Genomic DNA, 21976 nt, shown 5'->3' on the forward strand with positions numbered 1-21976 from the left:
CATCTAAACTTCAAGAAGATGCAATATGGAAATCTATGTGGAAAATTTCCTTGCCCCCGAAGTTTTTGATTTTTCTTTAGACAGTGCTTAAAGGTAAACTCCCATGTAATGAGCATATACATAAGAGATTAAATCATTTGCCTCCGGATTGTTGCTTTTGTGGAGAGGTGGAGACAACAAAGCACCTATTTTTTGAATGTCCGAGAACAAGAGCTACATGGTTTAACTCTCCTCTATGCCTTCGATCAACCATGTTAGACAGGTTGCTTATTAAAGGATGTTGGTCTGAAATTTCTCATTGCTGTTATCTCATGAAGAAGAGGAAATCTTGCAGCAATTATCAGTTTTTATCATGTGGCAGATATGGAAGAGCAGGAATGTCATGCTCTTTAGGAATCAAAATCAAGGCTATCAGGAAATTCTCCAATTGGCACATTCATATCATGAGGATTTTAGCGGGGCTATGGCAGCAAATATCACTCCTCACCCTCCTCCAATAGTGCATCCCTGTACGCGGACTCCACCTCCTTTGGGTGTCATCAGAATAAATTTTGATGTGCCAGTGGATTAAAAAAAAAGGAATTTGCGGGAGTGGCTAGTGAACCATGCTGGCAATATTATCGATTGGTTCTGCAGTGTTAAACATTCAGTTTCTAATCCATTAATTATTGAAAGCATGGCGTGCAGGAAGGCTATCTTATTTGCTATTCAAAGAGGCTTTCAAACAATTCTTATTGAGGGAGATTCACGTATGGTAATTCAAGCCTTGCAAAGGAAAACTGATATCCAGGTAGTCCTTGATGACGTACAGAGCTTAGCATGCCAATTAGGATCAGTTTCCTTTTTTTGTTGTAAAGCGAAATGGGAACTCTGCAGCTCATTTGTTGGGTTTAAAGATTTTACATGATCCTTTCTTTTATTGTAACCTGATTGCTCAAGTTTAGTTTGTACTAGGCCTAGAGCCTTCTTAATTATCAATGAAAACCTCATCTTCTCTGAGAGAGAGAAAAATAAATAAATAAATAAAAAATAACCCCACCAAATTTAACAATAATAAACCTTACTAAATTTAGCAAATTTTCACAAAAGCTATAGCAACTTTATTAATACAGAAGCAAAACTGAGTGATTCTAGTAAATATAAACTAGAGTAAGTTAGCCATTAAAAACACAAGAAGAAGCTCAAGAAGAACAATGCGCCATCAAATTTTTATTTGTGCAAATTGTGCACTTGGCCTTTATTTATTAGCTTCCATAGAGCATCCTTAGCTTCCTCTAATGTTTCAACTGCATGCCCTTCTTCAAATGATAACCGCTGTACATTGAACTACAAACAGTGGAACAACAAACCATATGATCCATCACGAAAACACAAGCAACCAGAGAATGAAAAAGCTCAATGAAGGTATTTACCTGTGCACCTTGACGGACCCGAATATCGATTCCTTTGCTGTCTATTGATATCAGAGCAGCATCATCCACCTCTGTTTCGGTGGACAACAGCTCTTTAAGGGGCTTTGAGAAGATTGCATTGAGTTCCTGTAGCAAATGCAAATGCTTATGACTTTTTATGCTTAAACATTGAACTAAGCTCAACTTTAACATCTTTTGACCCGAGCTTTGTTATGTATACGCTCACAAGCTATCAAACTGTAACTTTCTATTTTATTTTCTTTGCTTTTCCACTAACATAATAGAATTTTTATCAACTCAAGAACTACAAACAGAATAATGTAAAAGAACAAAATGCCACAAAAGTACCAAGCTACCGAGATATTTATATAGAGAGTAAGGAGAAGTGGCACTCTATATACAAGCAAAAATATATTTCACCTTTTCATTTGGCATAACATGATGAATATACAAAATAATATCCATAGTTAGACAAGCATAATAGTAAGGCGATAATGAATGCAATTAGATGTATTCCAGAGACCAATATTTTCAACCTTAGCCTACTTTTTAGACGAGTTTGAAAATCAAGTTTGAGTTTGCACAGCTATTTTTTTTATAAATAAACTGAAAAAGTATTAATAGATTTTTTTTTTCTCCCTGATTGGATCATTCAAAAAATTAGTCAGTCCAAAATGAACTCATTCAGACAAGAACTTCAAAAACCACAAATTTCACAAAAATAGTCTATTAAAATTACCAAAAAGTTTCAAGATCACCTTAAGATTTTGCTCCCCTCCATCAACTGCAATTTTATCAGGCTGAAGGGCCTCATATTCATTAACATCAACCCAAGCAACAGTGCCAAAGCCTCCAATAAAGTATATGTCACTGGCAAAATGGTAGAAGTATATTAGTCATGGGATACCTAAAGCATGCAGAACATAATTAATGTTGACGGGTAGATTAAGCAAAAGTGACGAAATATGAATGCAATCAATACAAATTGTTGACAGGGCATGTTGGTTAATGCTCAACTCATCAAAGTCAACCAAGCATAATAGACGATTTAGGTTTAATATTGTCCATCACAAACATATCTTCAATAAAGCATGCAGACAAAGTGGCTAGCTTAAGAGTAGCCACTCAAATGAAGAATGGTAAGATTGGGACAGTGTCAAGATACTTTTCCCAATACTTGGCAAAGCAATAAATATATCACATCTAAATAAATTCACAAATAAAAATTTATGAAAGTAAAATTTAGGTGGTTGATGTCTGCCTACCAGCCAATAATGTTTTATGCCACAACAATATACAAGCAAGGCCAATAATGTTTCATGCCACAACAACATACAAGCAAGGCAGTAGGTTTGTGTGCAATTCAATGAAATTTATCTGCTAAATGTGTTAAGTGGAAGTAGATTAGCAAGGACTTGGCCCCAGTGCTAGCAATTGTGCTATGTCTATGCTTTTTCTTTTCTTATTTTCTCCTTGCATGAGGATTTCTCATCTTTTTCTGTAATAATATTCTTCTTTTTTTTCAACTCATAATAAAATTTCTTTTCTTTTCCAAAAGAAAAGATAAATAAAAAAATAGTTAAATAAAGAATCTGTTGGAGAGGAATGTCTGCATCATATCCTTTTTTTTTTCAACTCATAATAAAATTTCTTTTCTTTTCCAAAAGAAAAGATAAATAAAAAAATAGTTAAATAATCAATCTGTAGGAGAGGAATGTCTGCATCTTTAGAAGCCAGGTTTTATCGTCCACTCCGCTGTGGAATATATGGTCTTCTGCTTCAGGGCCTCTCAAAGGAGACTCTGAGTTTGATTTAAGGCTTTGCTTTTACAATCTTTTACTTTTGCTATCCATTTTGTACATCATTTAAAGTTGGAGGTGCCTTATTCTCCAACTCTTTCCTTGATGTAATTTAACATCTACAATAAAACAATAAATAACAATAACAATGATAGGCATATTATAACAAATGGGGAGACCATTTCAGGGCATTGGGTTGTAGCAGCCATGGTTGGTATTAGGCTTCGTTTGTTTCACAAAACAAAAAATATTTACCTGAAAAATGTTTTCCAATTCTTGGGACGCAAAGTAAAAAATAAAAAATAAAAAAATCTTTAAAAAATTATCAAGACAAAATCATTGAAAAGGATAGGTGGAACTTATTCATGTAGAACCAATAGGTATTAGGGATTTGGATGAGAAACAAATTCTCAATTTATTTGCTCAAAATCAGCAGTCAACAATCATAATAAAAGTCTGTAAATATGTAGAGATCCTAAGCCCTATTTATAGAGTTTTGTAACCCTAATTACATTAGGATCAGGAACCCTAATTGCAACTCTAATTAGGAATCACAAATCAAATAAAAGGGCTAACTTCTAAAACAATAAACTATTATTTCCTATACTTTTTCCCAAAATAAGCAATCCTAATAGTGCTAAAATGAAAATCCTTAGGATTTCCTACATCACAGCAATGAATCATCTTACACAATTTTTTTTCTTTTTTTTTTTTTTAAGCTTAGTGACCAAAAAAAAAACCTGAACTTTTTCTTTTTTAATTTTATCCCAACGGCCAAACTTAGTTCCAATTGTATAAAATTTTTTCCAACTGAACCTTCAACTCCACTTCCCAATTGATCTATATCCACACATAATTATCCAACTCAACCAGGCTATTGACCAAAATGTGAGAAAAAGTACAACTCAACTCAACTCAACTAAGCCTTTATCCCAAAAATTTGGGGTCGGCTATATGGATGATTTGAATTGAAAATCAAAATACGATGAATTGAAAACTATTTACCAGAATATTGTGAATTTGGTGGAAATAGGATAGATTGACACTCAAAATGTCAACCTGTGAAAAAGTATTTTGCCAAGCATAGAATGGTGACCTTGGTAATAGAGTAGTGATCCATTCATGTACAATACAGTGGCACTTCTTTGAGAATTTAGTTCTTTTGCTTAGCTTTCCTTTCATTCTGTAATTCTTTTTTTTTTTTTTTTTAAAAAGATCATTTGTCACTATCAAAATGGTGCTAATGTCACTACTTCCCACATTCTACATTAACATATGGTAAAAGTCCACTTCCTATGCCATATTTGAAAAGTCCAACTCAAGCATCTAAACTTTTGAATAAATTTGTCAAAAAAATTTGATTTTCTCCGACAATTTTTTATCAAGATTATTTTTATTGTTATCTAAGATTTGTTTATTCATCATTAACATAATGCATAATTTTTCATTTTGAATTAATTTTATTCTTACAAATTTCAAGATATAAATGAAATTTATTAGTTATCATTAAAATTTAAAAATAATTAACTAATTTTTTAGATTTTTTTTTCAAGAAACCAAGATCCAAATAATTTGAAATAAACCAAATTGACATCCAAATCCCACATTTTACAGTTGCAATATGGTTGCTTCAAAATTATGTAATAAAATTTATTATTTGATATTTATGAATAAAAGATTATCAACCCTCTGTGTGTATGAGCAGTTGACATTTTGAGGGAGATTTTACAGGCTATAAGGATGAATAGAGATTTTTTTATTTTAGAAAGAGCGATAGCAAAACTTGGGGAGAGAGAGAGAGAGAGATAAATAGATTTAAAATATATAAAAACTTAATGTTATTTAGCAATTTTCACTCTTGGTAAGGTTGAATTCTCATTATTGGATCTTACACTCTGTATATTTACATTATTGGATGTTAAAATGCAAACCTAACTAGGGATGGCAACGGGTTGGGTTTTTACGGGTACCGATCTAACCGAACCCTAATAAGACGGGTTTGGGTAATATATAATCGGATTTGGAACGGGTTCGGGTTTGAAATTTAATACCCGTTACGGATTCGGTTCGGGTTTGAAATTTAATACCCGTTACGGGTTCGGTTCGGGTTCGGGTTCGAGTTTTATATGTTAGGCATCCATTACTCGAACCCGTTTATATAAATATTTAATTAAATATAAAATATATATATATTTTAATAATATTTATAAATTTTTATAAATTTTATTTTATATAAAATAAAATTGAAATATTTTTTGAAATTATTAAATTTTTAAAATATAAATTATTAATAAAAATAATTTTTTATATAGATTATTAATTAAATATATAAAATTAAACGGGTTCGGGTATTTTTCGGGTAATAACAATCGGGTTTGGGACGGGTTCGGGTTTTGAAAATATTAATCGGGTTCGGATTCGGGTAGGGTGATTTTTGTGGGTACCCTACCTGTTGACATCCCTAAACCTAACCAGTCTCAACTCAAAATTCATAGTATTATTCTATTGTCTCTAATCCCCCATATGTAAGACTATATAGAACTTCACATATATGCTTGTGAATTGTGATGGTGATTTACACCATGTATAGAAGTTAGAACTCCTTTAAAAACTGTGTATGCAACTCCTTGGTTGTGATGATTAAGGACTCTAGGTTTGGCACTGGCACCTCGAAAATTGTATACTTTTTGTCAATTTCTTTCTACTGATTCAAGAAGTCAAAAATATCTACTTGCACTCTATCAAATCTCAAAACCGTTTTTAAACCATAACAAAACTCTCAACAAATAGCATAAAAAGGAAACTCAATCCCACATTACCAAAATAGGTTGTCCTTTGCATATTTTTCAGTCCTAATTAAATCTATTCTGATTCTTATATCATTTAGAGTTTTAGAATCCTACAAGCTTCTAGAACCATTTCAATGATTTCCTATGTTAGTTTGGGAACTCATCTGAACCCTCCTAGCTGTTCTACATTTGTCAAAATTGTGAAAGCAAGACAAAATGCAAGTCCCATTAAATCAATAAACTTCATAGATAGAAAGAAAATTAAATTTCTGAGAAAACTTGTCTTTTTATGAGACTTTAGCGGTATTGAGACCTCTGCCATTGAGCTATTCTACTTCTAACCTGCACTATTGTTTACACCACAAGCATTACATGAGCATCAAACTGAGAATCACATTATTTAAGATAGATTTGTTAATAATCCATGATAGAAAACAGTTGGAAAGTAGGCACTATAATGTCAGTTAAGGCCAAAAGAAGATTGATGGTACTAGTTTAAAGTACAGCTATTTGGCATCTTAGCTCTAAAGTTAGGGTAGAATTTACACTTTAAAGGGGACAGGACACCAACTTCATGACACTACTGCAAATGCAACCTAAGTTGCTGATAGGTCAAGCAAATATTGAAAAGTTGCAAAACCCAGAAACAGTATAATTGGTTTTCAGATACATATGAAATTTTACAATACTTTATCCTTCATAAGTTAGTTCAGCACTTCAATTGCTCCCATGATCTCTTTTACCTATCAGAAAAATGCCATCAACTCATTACATACAAATATCAACTCATTGCACACAACTATCAACTTCTTTGTGGTTTGCTCAATAGACCACAAAATCATTCAACCATTGATCAGCAGTACATGCATTATCCAAGAAGGGATTCTAGAAGTTATGTCCTAAGAAAGCCACCAAAATAAGAGCTCTTAAAAGCTCCTTCATGAAAAATCAACATTATCAAGAATTAAACTAATCATATTTTAATGCCATGTTGATGAGGAAAAAGCTGAAAGTGCTTATGAGGAAGAATTTCCCATCCTCAAATTTAAGTATTAAATTTCATCCAATCAAACCAATATGCATCAGAAACAAACCTTATATTCTCCATCCTGAAGTAGTAGAAATTCCCCCACTGCTGAGAAGGCCCTTGTTGATGTTTTGCGATATACTGCTTATGAGCCCACTCCTGATGGCAACACAACCAGTTGTTATATTTTAAGGAAACAATAACAACAACCACCTTTAAAGCAGAAACAACAATAACAAAAGCATTGAGCAAAATCATATTTTTGCTCAACCGGGTGTAAATGTGTCTTGGAATTTGCATCTTCTTTATAAAATACAATGCATCAGCAGATATAAAGGACTAGAACAACCATACAACAACAAAAAATCCCAAACTTAAACAAGAGAAGAGAAGGAGGAGAAGAGGTGTTCACAGCAACAATGATAAAAGAAAAAAATGAGTAAAATTCTCTAAAAGTTGAAGAAAAAAGATCAGAGATGCTCTTAGATACTAGGGCAAAATGAAAAAAAGGCTCCGTGCATCATGTTCAAGTGCACCTAGAATGAAGGGAAATTAAGATAATTTCACCTTTAGGGCATAAAGTGAAACCATATTCCATCTACACACACATGCACATAAATAAATGAAAAGAAGAGAGTTGGGTAACCACCTGTTGATGTTCTGGAAGTGGGAAGACATCACCAAAGATTGTGACCCTTGCATTTGACAAGCCACTCCATCCAGGTATCTACAAAATCTAAATGTAACTATACTTTGCAGATGGAGAACAACTACATATTTACTAAGAGTAATACAATTATTATAACCAACCTGCACAACAAGCGTGCATCTAGGGTCTGCTAACAAGTTTCGTGAGTGGATGGCCAATGGAGAAAATGAAAATAAGGGATCTGCAGATTGAGAACAGCAACTATGGAAATCAATTATGCCATGAACAAATACATAAACTATCAAATGCATTATTATATTTTTAAATCATTGTTGAATATGAAAGTCATGGGCCAAACATAGCAGAATAAAAGCCATCTTAATAGGGCTCTTACAAATATATTAAATTTTTTAGCCAAATAAAATAAACATGAAATTTACAAAGAGTAGAAACATATAAAGGACATGATTTATAATCCACAAAATTTCACGAGTATGAGATTGAAAAATCACATCACATCATACAATATTGCATCAACTTTTCTTTTGGTATTCATTGGCAAAGCACTGAAAATTTTGAAAACTTACGTCCCATTGAATCTGGTGCAAAGTCAACCAGGGAACCAAATGGATATCCTTCTCTTCGATGATGCATTCGAGACATTACAGTGCATAGATGAGCAAATCTAGCCTTACTTACAAAGCAAGATAGATTAGAACTACTACATCAAGACGACTAGTCAAACATATTGCAAGAGATGATTGTGTATGGTAACCAAAAAACAAAATTCACCTGCTCCATCAAATTGCGAACTGCCAATGCTGGTCGAGGTAAGCCATGAGCTGAGGTTGCACTCTGCACCCCACCAGAAATTGGAGTTCTAAAAAGTCCAGCTCTGGTTCCCCCACCAGTTCCACTTCCATGCGGAACCACCAAAGGTGTCTCCACCTTTACTATTTTCTCTGCATTCTTTTCAATGCTTTTATTCTGCTTTAAATTATCCTTCATAGTATGAGAAAGGCAATTAATACCATGCCAAAGTTACCATTTGACATATTCACTAATTGTCTATGATAAAAAGAAAATGTTCCAAATATCATAAAGGCATAAAATAGAACTATAATAAGAGAGAGCAATACCCACGCACTATTTTACTTTTTGGTGTCTCAGGGGCATGTGAACACAATTCAGCATTCCACATGTTGCCCCTGCCTCCCAAACTGCTTTAGTAACTAATTGAAGTTGACAAATTTAAAAGCATCGAAGTCTATGAGTTTACATTAAAAGCTTTCTGTGTTGAAACAATAAGACAATTAGAGGAAAAGAATTGATAAATAAGTGCAAATAAGAAATTATGGCATATGACACTTTTCATCCTTTTGTCATTTTAGGCGCATAGATGTTAACAGGCCAATAATATGACCAAGAAAGTATGTAACCTCATACTTTATTTGGACGGAGGGATAAGGAGTGATAGGAAAGGAAAATGTTAAAGGGATAAGAATTGTTCCTTGTTTGAGAGTTTAATGAGGTTGGAAAAGAAAGATAAGAAGGGATTAGTTATCCTTTCAAACTCCACTTTGTTTTCCCATCAAAATTGAGGGCATAAGAGTTATCCTTTCCTCCATATTTAAAACTATTTTTTAAATATGACAATTATACACTTAATACTTAAAATCTTTTCCCATCCCTTGAAATTCCCAAACATGGGAAATATCTAACCTCTTATTTCTTTTCTTTTCCTATCACATGGATTAAAAAACAAGTGAAACATAGTATTAGAGACAAATCCTAATCCTTTGAGGAGATAACACTTCTTTATACAGGATTTGTCATTTGTTATATTAAGAAGTGGCTGGCTAAAAGGAAAAGGGTGCAGTGAAAAGCAATATGAAATAGCCAACATGCTAATTAAATTTTTTGCACCCATAAGTTACTCATTGTCATTATGAACCTTCGTGTGTGCCAGGACTAGAAATTACAGCTGATAAAACTAGCAATAACTTCAACAGTATGCACTATATAAGCAGGTCCGATATAACTGCTTTTGTATCTGCCACTCCACAATTTATCATCTAAATGAACAAAATACTTAAGCGATAAGCCAAATAGTAATAACCTTCCTAGTGAATCCTGCAGTTCATTTGCAACTATGTCAAGGCCAAGGGATTATGCTATAGCCACAGAAACTATGTCGAACTTATATTTCTCTTTAGGAATTTCTCTCTGTGACTCTGTCATGATTCTTAGTTCAAAAGCCATCATTACAAGTTTACAACAAGACCAGAATCCGGAAATATAAAAATACCTTGTGACAACTTTTCCAATCCCTGGAAGCATGCTTTATCACACATGATTTCTATCACAAAGTATCAGGATCTAGAGCCACCATACCAATCAAACTATAGAGCCTTAATATAACATATTATATTAGCACAGCAAAATCTGTAAACTACACAACAAAGATTGCCCCTTTTTGGATTCCAGGGTTTTTCAGATTTTGAAGTTGAATTTCCACAACAAAACACACACACACACACACACACACACACACACACACACACACACACACACATGCAGATTTCCACAACAAAAGATTGCTCATTTTCGATTCCAAGGTTTTTTTCTGAGTTTGGGGTCCAATTTTCACAACAAAACAAACACATATAGGTACGCAGATTTCTGAAAACCAACATATAGGTGGGATAGGTGAGAAAAATAAAAATAATAACCTGAGACAAAGAAAGGGTATCATCAGAAACAAAGCCAAACCCATTATTTAAGGGCCTCTGATCTTCCTCTTCCCCTCCTGATACCTCACTGGCGACAGCGTGAACGCAAGGGCTGGGAAAACGTGCAGTTTGGGCAAGTTTGAGAGACCCAACTGGATTATTCAATAACTTGATTACTGACAAAGAAGGAGAAGAAGTAGTAGAAGAAGATGGGGTGTTGATAGTTGGGTATGTTTCTGGGAATCTGGAGATGAACACTGAACTTGAAAGAGATTCCATTCTCTGAACTCAGAGGATAGAGATGAGCGAAAAAGTGGTTTTAGGAGGGTTTTGAAAAGAGTCATAATATTCTCTTCAATTTCTATTCCATTTTTTTCCCAAAAAAGAAAAGAAAAATTCTATTCCATATTTGATATTTTATATTTTTCCATGGACTAAAATCTATTGGTTCTTACCATTTTAAATCCTGATATTATTTTTTTTTCCTATTTTAAAAACCCTAATATTCTTCCAGCTATACCCGAAAATCCCTAATATTATTGATTTATAAATTAACATTTAAAAATATATATATAATTAAAGGGTGCGGCTACGAGAAAATAGACTCATGCTTTCATCAAGAGTTAAATTAAAGTTTTGTATATTATATTTTATATATTTTTTTTAATTAATTTTATATATATTTATTTTAATTATTATTAAATTATTCTCATATAAAATTATGTATGACAATGAGTAAGATATCCATAAAATTATCTATCTGAACTCAAACTTAATTAATACAATTAAAATTAAAATTAATTAAAATTTATTCTCAAATTCATACTAAATCTAATTATTTTTATTTTAAAAAATACTAAAACTCATTTAATTTTATATGTTTAATTAATAATTTACATAAAAAATTATTTTTATAAGTAATTTATATTTTAAAAATTAATAATTCTATAAAATATTTAAATTTTATTTTATTTAAAATAAAATATATAAATTTATTATAAAAATATATATTTTATATTAATTAAGTATTTATATAAATGAATTTAAATAACAGATACCTAATATATATCCGAACTCGAATTCGTCCCAAACTTGATTCTATATTACTCAAATTTATCATATTAAAATTCGATTAGGTCGAATACTTATAAAAATCAGACCCATTATCATTTTATATAAGATTAAGTTTATATTAAATACGCCCGTAGTTAAAATGTTGCTATAATTACTACCCTAATAATATTCTATTCTATTTTAATATACCCATATTTCATATTATATATACATATCCCATATTATTTAATAATAATTATTATTATTAATGAGCTTTAATTTAATTATATTGAGATTGGGTTTAGAAATATGAGATTTTAGTTAAAAAAAATTAGTAGATTTTAATTTAAATCCAAATTAAATTTAATTATATAAAATATAATAATTAAATAAACAAAATCGTTTCCAATTCGATAACCTTCTAGAAACAATTCTTATCTTGTGAATAAGAAAATAAAGTAAAACTTTTAACTTGTGAATAAGGAAACAAAATAAAATTTTAAACAAATAAATTAAATATAATATCTCTTTTTTTACTTTTTAACATCTCTCCTCGTAAATTAAATAAAAATAAATAATTAATTAATTAAAAAATAAAATTTCAAATGGAATTGAGTTCAACCAAAAAGAATTTTAAAAAATAGTATTATAAATAAATGAATATTTTAATTTAGTAAATTTTATTTCTTTATTAAAAATATTTGATTTATTCATGGTTAAATGTTTAATTTCATCTTATTAATAATGTTTTATTTATGGCCTGTTTGGCATTTATTTAGCGCTCGTTTGGTATTGCTATTAAAACTGCAATTAAAAAAATTATTTTTTTTAGATATATTAGTTAGAGAGTATTAAAAAATAATTTAAAATTAAATAAAAAATAATTTAAAATTAAATTTAATAAATTTTAGTCATAAAAATACTAAAATAATAAAATAATTTTTTTCAAACTGCTTTTTTCAACAACAAATGATGCTTTTATTCATAAAAATATTTTTAAACCTTCAAATGCAATGTCAAATAAGCACTTAAATGGTATTTGTCTTAACTTATAAGCCGGTCAAAACCACCTTCTAAGATTTAAACATAAACTAATTTTTTTATTTATTGCAATTTTTGACTTATAAGTCGCTTATAAACTAAAAAAATTCAGCTTTTTCATTTTAAAAATTACTTATAAACTATTTTCATCAAATATTTTACTATATTATCCTCATTTAATTTTTAAAATTTTATCATAAATTTTATTTAATATCCTTTTAGTCATTTTAATAATAAATGTACTTATAAGTTATTTTTTATAAAACACACTGATTGTTTATCAATCACCTAAAGTATATTTTAACAAATATATAACTGCTTAAAATTTTAAATACTTATAAGTTCAAAGCTTATAGCACTAGCTGATTTTCTTAAGTTAAGCCAAATATCTTCTTAGTTCATTTTTAATTTTTGGTCCAAATTAATATAAAAAAATTTAAGCTCAGTTGAGCCTAAAAATTAAAATTTCTAGATTAACTTTCTTATTTTCTTGATTTAAATCAAAAATTAAGAATTTCACTTTCTTTATTGTTTAGCTAAATTTATTCATTTAGTTCAAAAATTAAAAAACTCATTTTCTTAATTTTTTTTATGTTAAATTGAATTTAAATTAAATTTTTAATTAATTTATATAAAAATTAAAAATAAACTAAATTCAGCATTACCAATAAATACAAGAATGAAAATTAAGCATTGTTCATATCCGCACAGTGAGTGAGTTATTGCATTATATTTTATAAAATATAAATAAATAAATTATTAAAAATAAAATGAAATAGAATAAAAATTCAACAAGCAAAATCTTACAAATTTCTATTAATAAGACAATAATCATCACATTAATTTTTATACAAATAAAATTAAATTCAAATTAACTAAATTTCAATTCATTAAATTAGAGGTTAAATTTTTAATTTAATGAGATGAAAATGGCTAACACATTCTTCTGCTTTGAAATTATTATTATTGTTACAATTGATGCTGTTATTGTTATTATTTTTATTGTAATTGTGGCTATTATTATTGCTATTATAAGATAAATCAAAATATAATTTATCTATCAGTGATTTATTGCTTTTTTTTTTCCTCTTGATGCTTTCAAATTAATGGGAAGTAAAATAAATTGGAAAATAGAAAGAAATAGAAATTAGAAAAATAAAATATGATCATCTTTAGTTGTGGGAAATTATTTTATTTTTATTTTTTAGTTTTTTTCTTTATTTTTAATTTCCAATTAGTCATCCACCCACATATTTTGTGATAATAATTTAAATTTTTATTTTTAATTTTTATTTAACTTATATTAAGTAAAATTTAATTAACCATTTAAATTATTTATTTTTTTCTATATATTAATAAAAAATTAGTTATTATATTAATATATATATATATATAATTTATTCACATACCTAATAAAATTATTAAATATTATCTAATACCAATAATTAAATTTATAATTAGTAAAAGATAAGTCAAAAAATTTTAAATAAAATTATTAGTTTTCAATTATTCCAAATGTCTATTAATGGTATACATAAGTGTCAAATTTTGATTAATACGTTTTTGGTTTTATATATAACAAATGTTTTATATTCATTTATATATTGAAAAATGTCACAATCCAAAAACTTTTGAGGTATGTAATAAATATAATTTTGATTCATATTAATCATATCTTACATTTACTATATATAAATTAAATTATTTATTTCCTTTAAAAGATATATAATTCTTAAATTTTAATTAGTAAATATTTTTTTAAATAAACTTTAATTACATTTATATTAAATATATTATTTTATATTTTTTCATATATTTCAAATTTAAATAATGATATTAATCATTAGGTTAAGCATTATTTAAATAAATAATTAAATTTTTAATTAAAAAAATAAATTAAAATGAATTTTTTATAAAAATTATTATTTTTAATTATGTAATATGTCAAATAATGGTAGATACAAGTATTAAAATTTTAGTTATTAAATAGTCTTTATATATATATATATATATATATATAGCTTTTGTAATATTTAATGAATATAATTTTTATAATTTTTTGAAATTAAAATTGATATTTATATTAATTATATCTTATATGTACTTATTAAATAAATTATTAATTTCTTATATATATAAAATGAAATTATATTTATATTATAAATATTACCTTTCATTTTATCGTATATTTTAAATTTAAATAATTATATATTTTAAAATAAAATTATTAAATTAGCTATTATCTAAACTAATATTAAATTTATAAAGAAGATAAATTAAAAAAAATAAATATTTTGAAATTTATAAATTCTAAATATTTTATATTTATTATTTTTAATTTTTCTATTTGTCAATTACAGATGAATGCAAGTGTCAATTTTTTATTAACCATATTTGAATTTTTAGCTTTCATATAAATATATTATATTAAATTAGATTTTTTGTTATATAAATCTATATGTTTAATTTTATAAATTTTTATTTTCCAATTCATTTTATGTAATATTTTATTTAGACTTTATAAATTAAATATTTATATATAAATAATATAAAAAATTTCGTATTATAATCATATATAAGTAGAATGTTATAGGTAAAATAGTCTTTTGTTTAATCAGAAGTTATAAGGTATTACGAAAAATTAATAAAAAACAAAAATTTACATTTATTTATTTATATTTTCAAGAGATATAAATTCTATAAAACTGTACAAATTTTAAAAATAAAAAAATAAAAAAAAAACTAAGTGGAATATAACTATTAGTTTTGTATTTTCTTCTGTTAGAAATACTAACTATTAGTTTAGACTACATTTATTAATAGAGGAATATATAAAGTATTAAATGAGAGTGAGCACTATTTAATTTGAATCAAATAAATTAAATCTAATTGCCTAAATTTGGTTTGGTTTTTAAGATAAATCATTTCGGTTCGGTTTTGCATTTTAAAAATTTCGATCATTTTGATTCAGTTTGATTTTGGAGAGGAAAAAAATTAGTTAAATTGAATTGAATTAAATTACTTTATTGATTTTTAAATTGATTTATTTTTATAGAAAATTTATAAATTATATGTAATTTTATATATAAAAATTATTTAATTTTATTGATTAATAGTTATTAGGTTTAAATCAAGATTAAATCTAGATCAAATAACTTGAAAATCAAGTTTAAATTAAAAAATTCATCAAAACTCAAAAACTGATCTGTTCAAATCAAATTGAACAAAAATAAAGCTATTCGGTTTCATTTGATTTTTTATTCATTTTAGTTAGGTTCGATCTCTAAAACATGATAATTTGATTTTAATTGTTCGATTTGGTTTAATTCAATTTTAATTGCTCAGCCCTAATATTAAATTGACAAAAATTAAATATGGTCTCTCACGTATTAAAGCAGGAAACTACAGGACATTTTTTTTTTATTTTTCCCATTTAATTAAGCTATCAAATTAATAAAAGAAATTAAAATAATAGAAACGACTCATCTCCCCCTATTTCCATCTCTTTTCCAATTTCTATAAAATACATAAATAGTAAAAAATAATTAATTAATTATTTAATCAATTAATTGTTAAAAAATTGTAATAAAACTAATATGCCTCATTTATTTGTGAAAAAGTGAAAGTGTAACTTACGTTTAATATAGCGTAATGTAACACAATGTAATTAATTATGTAATGCAATCAAAGTTACAATGTAATATAACATAATAATTATTATTTTATATATTTAATTATAAAATAAAAATAATATAATATAATGATAATTTTACTTTTAATATTTAATTTATTTATAGTATTAGTAATAAGTCGTAGTGATTGCAATAATTAATAGTTTAGTGATAATAGTGATTAAGTAGTAACCGTAGTGGCAATAACGATAGTTAAGTGGTGGTGATAGTGACAAGGTGAGAGATTGTAGTTAGGTGGTGGTAGTAGTGACAATAGCTAAGTAATGATACCAGTGATCAAGTTGTAGTGGTAATAATAATAGTAATAATGGCAACCAAGAGGTGGTGATAGTGGTGGCAATGATGATAGTGGTGGTAATCATAGTGGTAGTCAGGTAATAATGATAGTGGTAGTGTTGAGAATAAATTAAAAAAAATAAAATAAGTAATTATAATTATATATATTTTTTAAGTATAATAATCATTATGTTATAATTAATTATATTATCATATTAATTTTTTTTATCAAATAATATAATCAAATATATAATATTACATTACAATTTTAATTACGTGTTACCAAAGATGGCTTTAGAATATTTCCCAACGAAATCAAATCCTAACTAATAAAAAGAGAAATTCCATTTTTAACTACTAAACTAATCCTGTTGAATTCATATAACATTTTTTTCAACTTTAAAGTTATGATTTTTTAGCATGACATTATTTTTAAAAGTATACATATAATGTCAAAATATAAGCCCTACTAAAATAAAATAATTAAAAAAAAATAGTTAATAAAAATAAAACAACCAATGCTCTTAGAGTTGGTATCATCAATTATGAACAAAAATCATTCCTCAAACACATGCAACAATTAAGGATTAAAAACTAGACTAGTTAACAACTAATCATGACAATTAAGCAATTTTCACTTGAATATCATTAAAAAATCATATAAATTTCAAATTAGCAATATCTATAAGCCTAATCATTGAGTTCTCTCATTAAGATAGCTTCTTAAAACTCAACAGAGTTAATCCAATTAATAAGAATATAATTTTTTTTTAATTATTAGAGATTAAGGAAGCTTAAAGTGAACTTTCCAGGAAGTAACTTACTCTCACAGGAGTATGTAAATTACTTCCTGAAAGTATAGGAAATGGTTTCCTTAATTTCCCAAGAAGTTGAGATAACATGTCAATCAAACAAACATAATTTCTAACACTTGTTGAGAATTTGATCAAGTTCCCTAAAGTTATCCCAACCAAACATGTTTGTCTCATCCACCTCTAGTTTCAACACTCTCCACTTATAAACTTGTCTTACATTCTCATTTCTACCTAAACACACAATACCCATTTTTCTTCCACAACATCAACACTACTACAGCTCTTTTTTTTTTTTTAATTTTTAATTAATTAGCCCAAGAAGAAAAGAAAAATCAAAAGACAGTTTAACAACCTATAGAAACCCACCAATGAGAAAACTACACAATAAAGCAAAGCTGAAGGGAAAGAAGCAACATTTCAACCAGCACAAAAAGTATCTCCTACCCATCTCTTTATTAATCATTGTCTCTTACTTTTCTTTAATCTCAAGCATTCTTTTTCCCTACTAAGTTGGTGGTTTAACCACAACTTTTAAAGTCTTATTTGACATTGAGTTTCAGAGTCTGAAACTGTTTTTCTGAATAAAAGTACTATTTTAGATATTGTAGAGAAAAGTGGTTTGAAAAATTTGAAACTGTTTTTCTGAATAAAAGTACTATTTTAGATATTTTTGAGAAAAGTAGTTTGAAAAAAATTATTTTATTACTTTAGTGTTCTTATGACTAAAACTGATCAAATTTAATTTTTAATTATTTTTTAACACTTTCTAACTAATATATTTAAAAAAATGATTTTCTCAACAGCAGTTTCAACACCGATACTAAACAGGCCCTAAATTAATAGCCCTTAAACTCTATTTTTTAGCTGAATAGTCCCTAAATAGATTGATAGAAATGTAATGTTTTCCTTATGATTACACTAGACTTAGTGTGTTGATCATTGAAAAATAACGTGTTCATCATTGAAAGCTATGTTTAATCTGTTTACATTTCAGAATATATTCAATTTATAACATACACTATCTCTTGAGTCTTCACCTCTTTCTTATACAGTGTTCATCAATTGATTTCCAACTATGTATATAGTTTCAAATCTCTACTAATTTAGTTCTGCAGGTATAATGAGCAGCGGATGAAATGATGAGAACTTCAAAGATTTCATTGGGGACTTCAGATTATCGTCTATGGATTCTTGCTTTGGCAATCCTGAGTGTTGTGTTATTGATGGCTGTGAGGCGATCATGGTTTCAAGATGAGTTGTTTTCTGCTCCAATAAGGGAAGATTTTCACCTCCCATTGAGCTTGCCTTCAAAAGGGTATGGCTACCCTCCGATTCTTGCTTACTGGATTTGTGGGACTAGTGGAGATAGCAAGAGAATGCTGCGATTGTTGAAAGCTATTTATCATCCAAGAAACCAGTATCTGCTGCAACTTGATGCTGATTCATCTGATTATGAAAGGGTAGATTTAGTAGTTTCGATTCAATCCCAGAATTTGTTTAGAAGTTTTGGAAATGTTAATGTTGTTGGAAAAAGTTATGGTGTTAACAGGATTGGATCATCAGCTCTTGCTGCCACACTTCATGCTGCTGCACTGCTTCTCAAGCTAAATCAAGATTGGGATTGGTTCATCAATTTAAGCCCTGCTGATTATCCCATAATGAGTCAAGATGGTAACGTTTAGTTTCTGCGATAAATCATAATTCATAGCATCTAATTATTTCATATCGGCTTAATGCTCAATTTCACCTGTATACTTATTAGAGATGTTCAAGCTTATTTTATTATAGGAATTTTAACTTAAGCTCAATTTAACTCAAAAATTAAGAAAATTAACTTTTTAATTTTTTGGGCAAAATCAAGAATCAATTTAGCCCAAAAATCAAGAAATTAAACATATTGATTTTGGTCTAAATCAAGAAATTTTGTTCAAAAATTAAAAATTTTGAACTAAATTTTGCTTAAATTAAAACTTCTATATTAATTGGATAAAAAGTTAAAAATTGATTAAATTAAACATTCTTAATAAATACAATGATGAAATTGAACAACATTTAGTCATTTTATATTTACTCTACTAAAAATCATAATTCTAATTTTTTTAATTGGGAATTAATTGAAATTTGAATATGAAATTTTACGGTCTTAAATGCAAACGTCAATATTTAAAAAAGTGTCAATAAATATTTAAGAACGCTAATTAGTGTTCTTAAATTAAATTGTTAGTGTTGCTAATAGCATATTTTCTTGTAGTTAATGCTGACTTCTTCTGTGTGTAGATATTCTCCATGTCTTCACTTCCTTGCCAAGGAAGCTCAACTTCATACATTTTTCAAATGAAAGTGAATGGAAAGAGTAAGCTTGAACCCCCTATTTTATTCAGATGTTATGAGGAAGTTCAAGGTGCCTAATTATTCCACATCAAATAAGAGTACCTTAAATTGTTTTGGCAAAATGTTCATTTAAGCCCTTATATTTATTGGAGAGATTCAATTTAGTTCATTTTTAACTTTTGCTTCAAATTCGTCAAAAATTTTAATCTAAGCTCAATTTAGCTCAAAAATTAAAATTTATTAGATAAATTTCTTGATTTAAATAAAAAATTAAGAAGTTTGATTTCATATTTTTAAGACTAAATTTTTTAATTTCTTGATTTAAGCTCGAAAATTAAGAAGTTTAATTTCTTTAATTTTTTTTTATTTTTTGGATAAATTGAGTTTAAATTGAAAATTTTGGACTAAACTGGACAAAAAATTAAAAATGAACTAAATTGAACTTCTTCGATAATTATAACGGTGTAATTAAAGCCCTTAAATTTCACATTCTAAAAGCATTTTTTCTTTTATTTTTAATTTATCAATTTGATCTCGTGCAGGAAACGAAGGATAGAACAAATTGTTATAGATCCCAGCTTGTATCTTCAAAAGAGTAGTGACCTTTTCTATACGGTAGAGACACGAACTCCAGATGCTTTCAAGATCTTTGGAGGTCAGTATCACTATACGAGTGACCCCATATGCAAAATAAATGGTCATACCATGCATCATGTGATAAAAAATTTTTTTAAAAAATTACTATTTAATCTTTACATTTTAATGAAATTAATTATTTAATTCTTTTATTTTAAAAAATATATTAATTAATCTTTATATTTTTATTTCCTTTACTCTTTGATTTAGATATTAATTTGAATTTCATTCAGTCCCTACAATTTAAAAAATATAATTATATAAATTATTTAATTCCAGTAACGATAATTTCTCTCTTTTAAATACATTAACTAATAGAAAACTTAATTAAATTTGATAAAAGAATTAAATAATAAATAAAATAAAAATATAAGGATTAACTATTATATTTTTTAAAATAAAAGGATTAATTAATTCGTTTTATTAATATAGAGGAATTATATAATAATTTTTCAAATAAATTATAGGATTTGAAATTTTAGGTGGAGTTATTCATTTGTGATAGATGATGGGTTTGAGCCGTGAAAACGTACTCTGTACTAACTTTTATGTGTGGGTTGATTTGTACACCAAGGCCAATATTTGAATTTTTAATCTCCTGCACTAAAACACATGAACTCGAGTCAATGGCTAAAGTAATGATGTACTAACATACAGGTTCACCCTGGCTGATTCTTACAAGAGATCTGATGGAGTATTGTGTCAAAGGATGGGACAACCTCCCAAGAAAACTGATAATGTATTTCAGCAATGTAGCATACCCAATTGAATTCTACTTCCACACAGTCATTTGCAACTCTCCAGAGTTTCAGAACACAACAGTAAACACTGAATTAAGGTACAATATTTTGGAAGATCCAAACTTTAACAAGATACTAGATGGTGGAGCAGCAGCAGCATTTGCAAGACCATTTAAGGAAGGGGATTCAGAGCTTAACAGGATTGATAAGATGATCTTAAACCGCCTGCCTGATGGAGTGGTGCCTGGAAATTGGTGCTTAAGCCAAGGTATGAATGTGAATTACAGAGAGTCTAAGAATTGGAAGTTATGCTTAACTTGGAGCAATATTGATTATGTAAAGCCAGGGCCTTTTGCTTTGAAGCTTGCATTGTCTTTTTCAGAGCTACAAATTGATGGCAAAATAAGAACGAACCATCACTGCCACCAGTAGTTTAGTATCTGTAATATTACCTCAAACATTAATACATTACGTTAGTGGAAAGTTTTTATACAAATTAAAAACACAAATTTATTTTTTTTTTATTGTATATAAAGTGATATCGAATTCATATAAATATAGGCTTAAGGTAACTATTTACATCTAGATGTGTAGATTCATTACATACAATTTAATTAATTTTACTCAAATTTTGATATTTATATTTAATTTTATAATTATCAAGATACAAGTTTTTATCCGTACATGAAATCGGATTTATACACGATACACTATCAACTTTCATAATTGATTAAATATGAAAGAGATTTGAGTCAGAAATCATTATAATAAAACCATTGTAAACAACGATTGCATCAAGGAACTTTAAGCCATGTTTGAATATTATTTCTAATTTGAGTACTAGTAGTGTAGCCGTTGGCAATTTTGATTTATAAAAATAATTCGAATTGACAATTTAATTGACCAGATGGCAAAACTAAGAGATTTAAAAACACCGGAATAAGATCCTTGAATAATATGATTTCCTAGTAAGAACAAATTCTA

At 27.7% G+C, this 21976-nt stretch overlaps 2 protein-coding genes across 3 annotated transcripts; one reads left to right on the plus strand and one right to left on the minus strand.

Moving 5' to 3' along the window:
- Positions 1–1043: 1043 nt before the first annotated feature.
- On the minus strand, positions 1044–10861 carry LOC110665896 (uncharacterized). 2 transcript variants are annotated; one of them, XM_058130139.1, is made up of 9 exons: positions 10409–10861; positions 8469–8663; positions 8264–8366; positions 7838–7917; positions 7677–7754; positions 7095–7186; positions 2171–2282; positions 1413–1538; positions 1044–1326 (listed from the first exon to the last, which is right to left on the minus strand). In XM_058130139.1, the coding sequence occupies exons 1-9, from the start codon at positions 10685–10687 to the stop codon at positions 1210–1212; spliced, it is 1182 nt and encodes a 393-aa protein (XP_057986122.1). In that variant the 5' UTR covers positions 10688–10861; the 3' UTR covers positions 1044–1209. The 2 variants fall into 2 exon arrangements, with proteins under 2 accessions (XP_057986122.1, XP_057986121.1); XM_058130138.1 differs by having other exon boundaries at positions 8469–8678; positions 10409–10857.
- A 7305-nt stretch (positions 10862–18166) lies between these two features.
- LOC110667801 (beta-glucuronosyltransferase GlcAT14A) lies at positions 18167–21508 on the plus strand. Its single transcript, XM_021828765.2, has 4 exons — positions 18167–18956; positions 19563–19638; positions 20159–20271; positions 20910–21508. The coding sequence occupies exons 1-4, from the start codon at positions 18422–18424 to the stop codon at positions 21422–21424; spliced, it is 1239 nt and encodes a 412-aa protein (XP_021684457.2). The 5' UTR covers positions 18167–18421; the 3' UTR covers positions 21425–21508.
- The last annotated feature ends 468 nt before the right edge of the window (positions 21509–21976 follow it).

This window comes from Hevea brasiliensis, chromosome 11 (genome assembly GCF_030052815.1).
Source record: "Hevea brasiliensis isolate MT/VB/25A 57/8 chromosome 11, ASM3005281v1, whole genome shotgun sequence".
Lineage (NCBI taxonomy): Eukaryota > Viridiplantae > Streptophyta > Magnoliopsida > Malpighiales > Euphorbiaceae > Hevea > Hevea brasiliensis.

Coding starts and splice junctions, on each gene's coding strand:
- LOC110665896 (XM_058130138.1), bottom strand. CDS start 10,687: ATGGAATCTCTTTCAAGTTCAGTGTTCATCTCCAGATTCCCAGAAACA. Junction 8,367..8,468: donor TTCGCAATTTGATGGAGCAG/GTGAATTTTGTT, acceptor TTTGTAAGTAAG/GCTAGATTTGCTCATCTATG. Junction 7,187..7,676: donor CACTTCCAGAACATCAACAG/GTGGTTACCCAA, acceptor TGTTGCCATCAG/GAGTGGGCTCATAAGCAGTA.
- LOC110667801 (XM_021828765.2), top strand. CDS start 18,422: ATGATGAGAACTTCAAAGATTTCATTGGGGACTTCAGATTATCGTCTA. Junction 18,957..19,562: donor TCCCATAATGAGTCAAGATG/GTAACGTTTAGT, acceptor TTCTGTGTGTAG/ATATTCTCCATGTCTTCACT. Junction 20,272..20,909: donor TGCTTTCAAGATCTTTGGAG/GTCAGTATCACT, acceptor ACTAACATACAG/GTTCACCCTGGCTGATTCTT.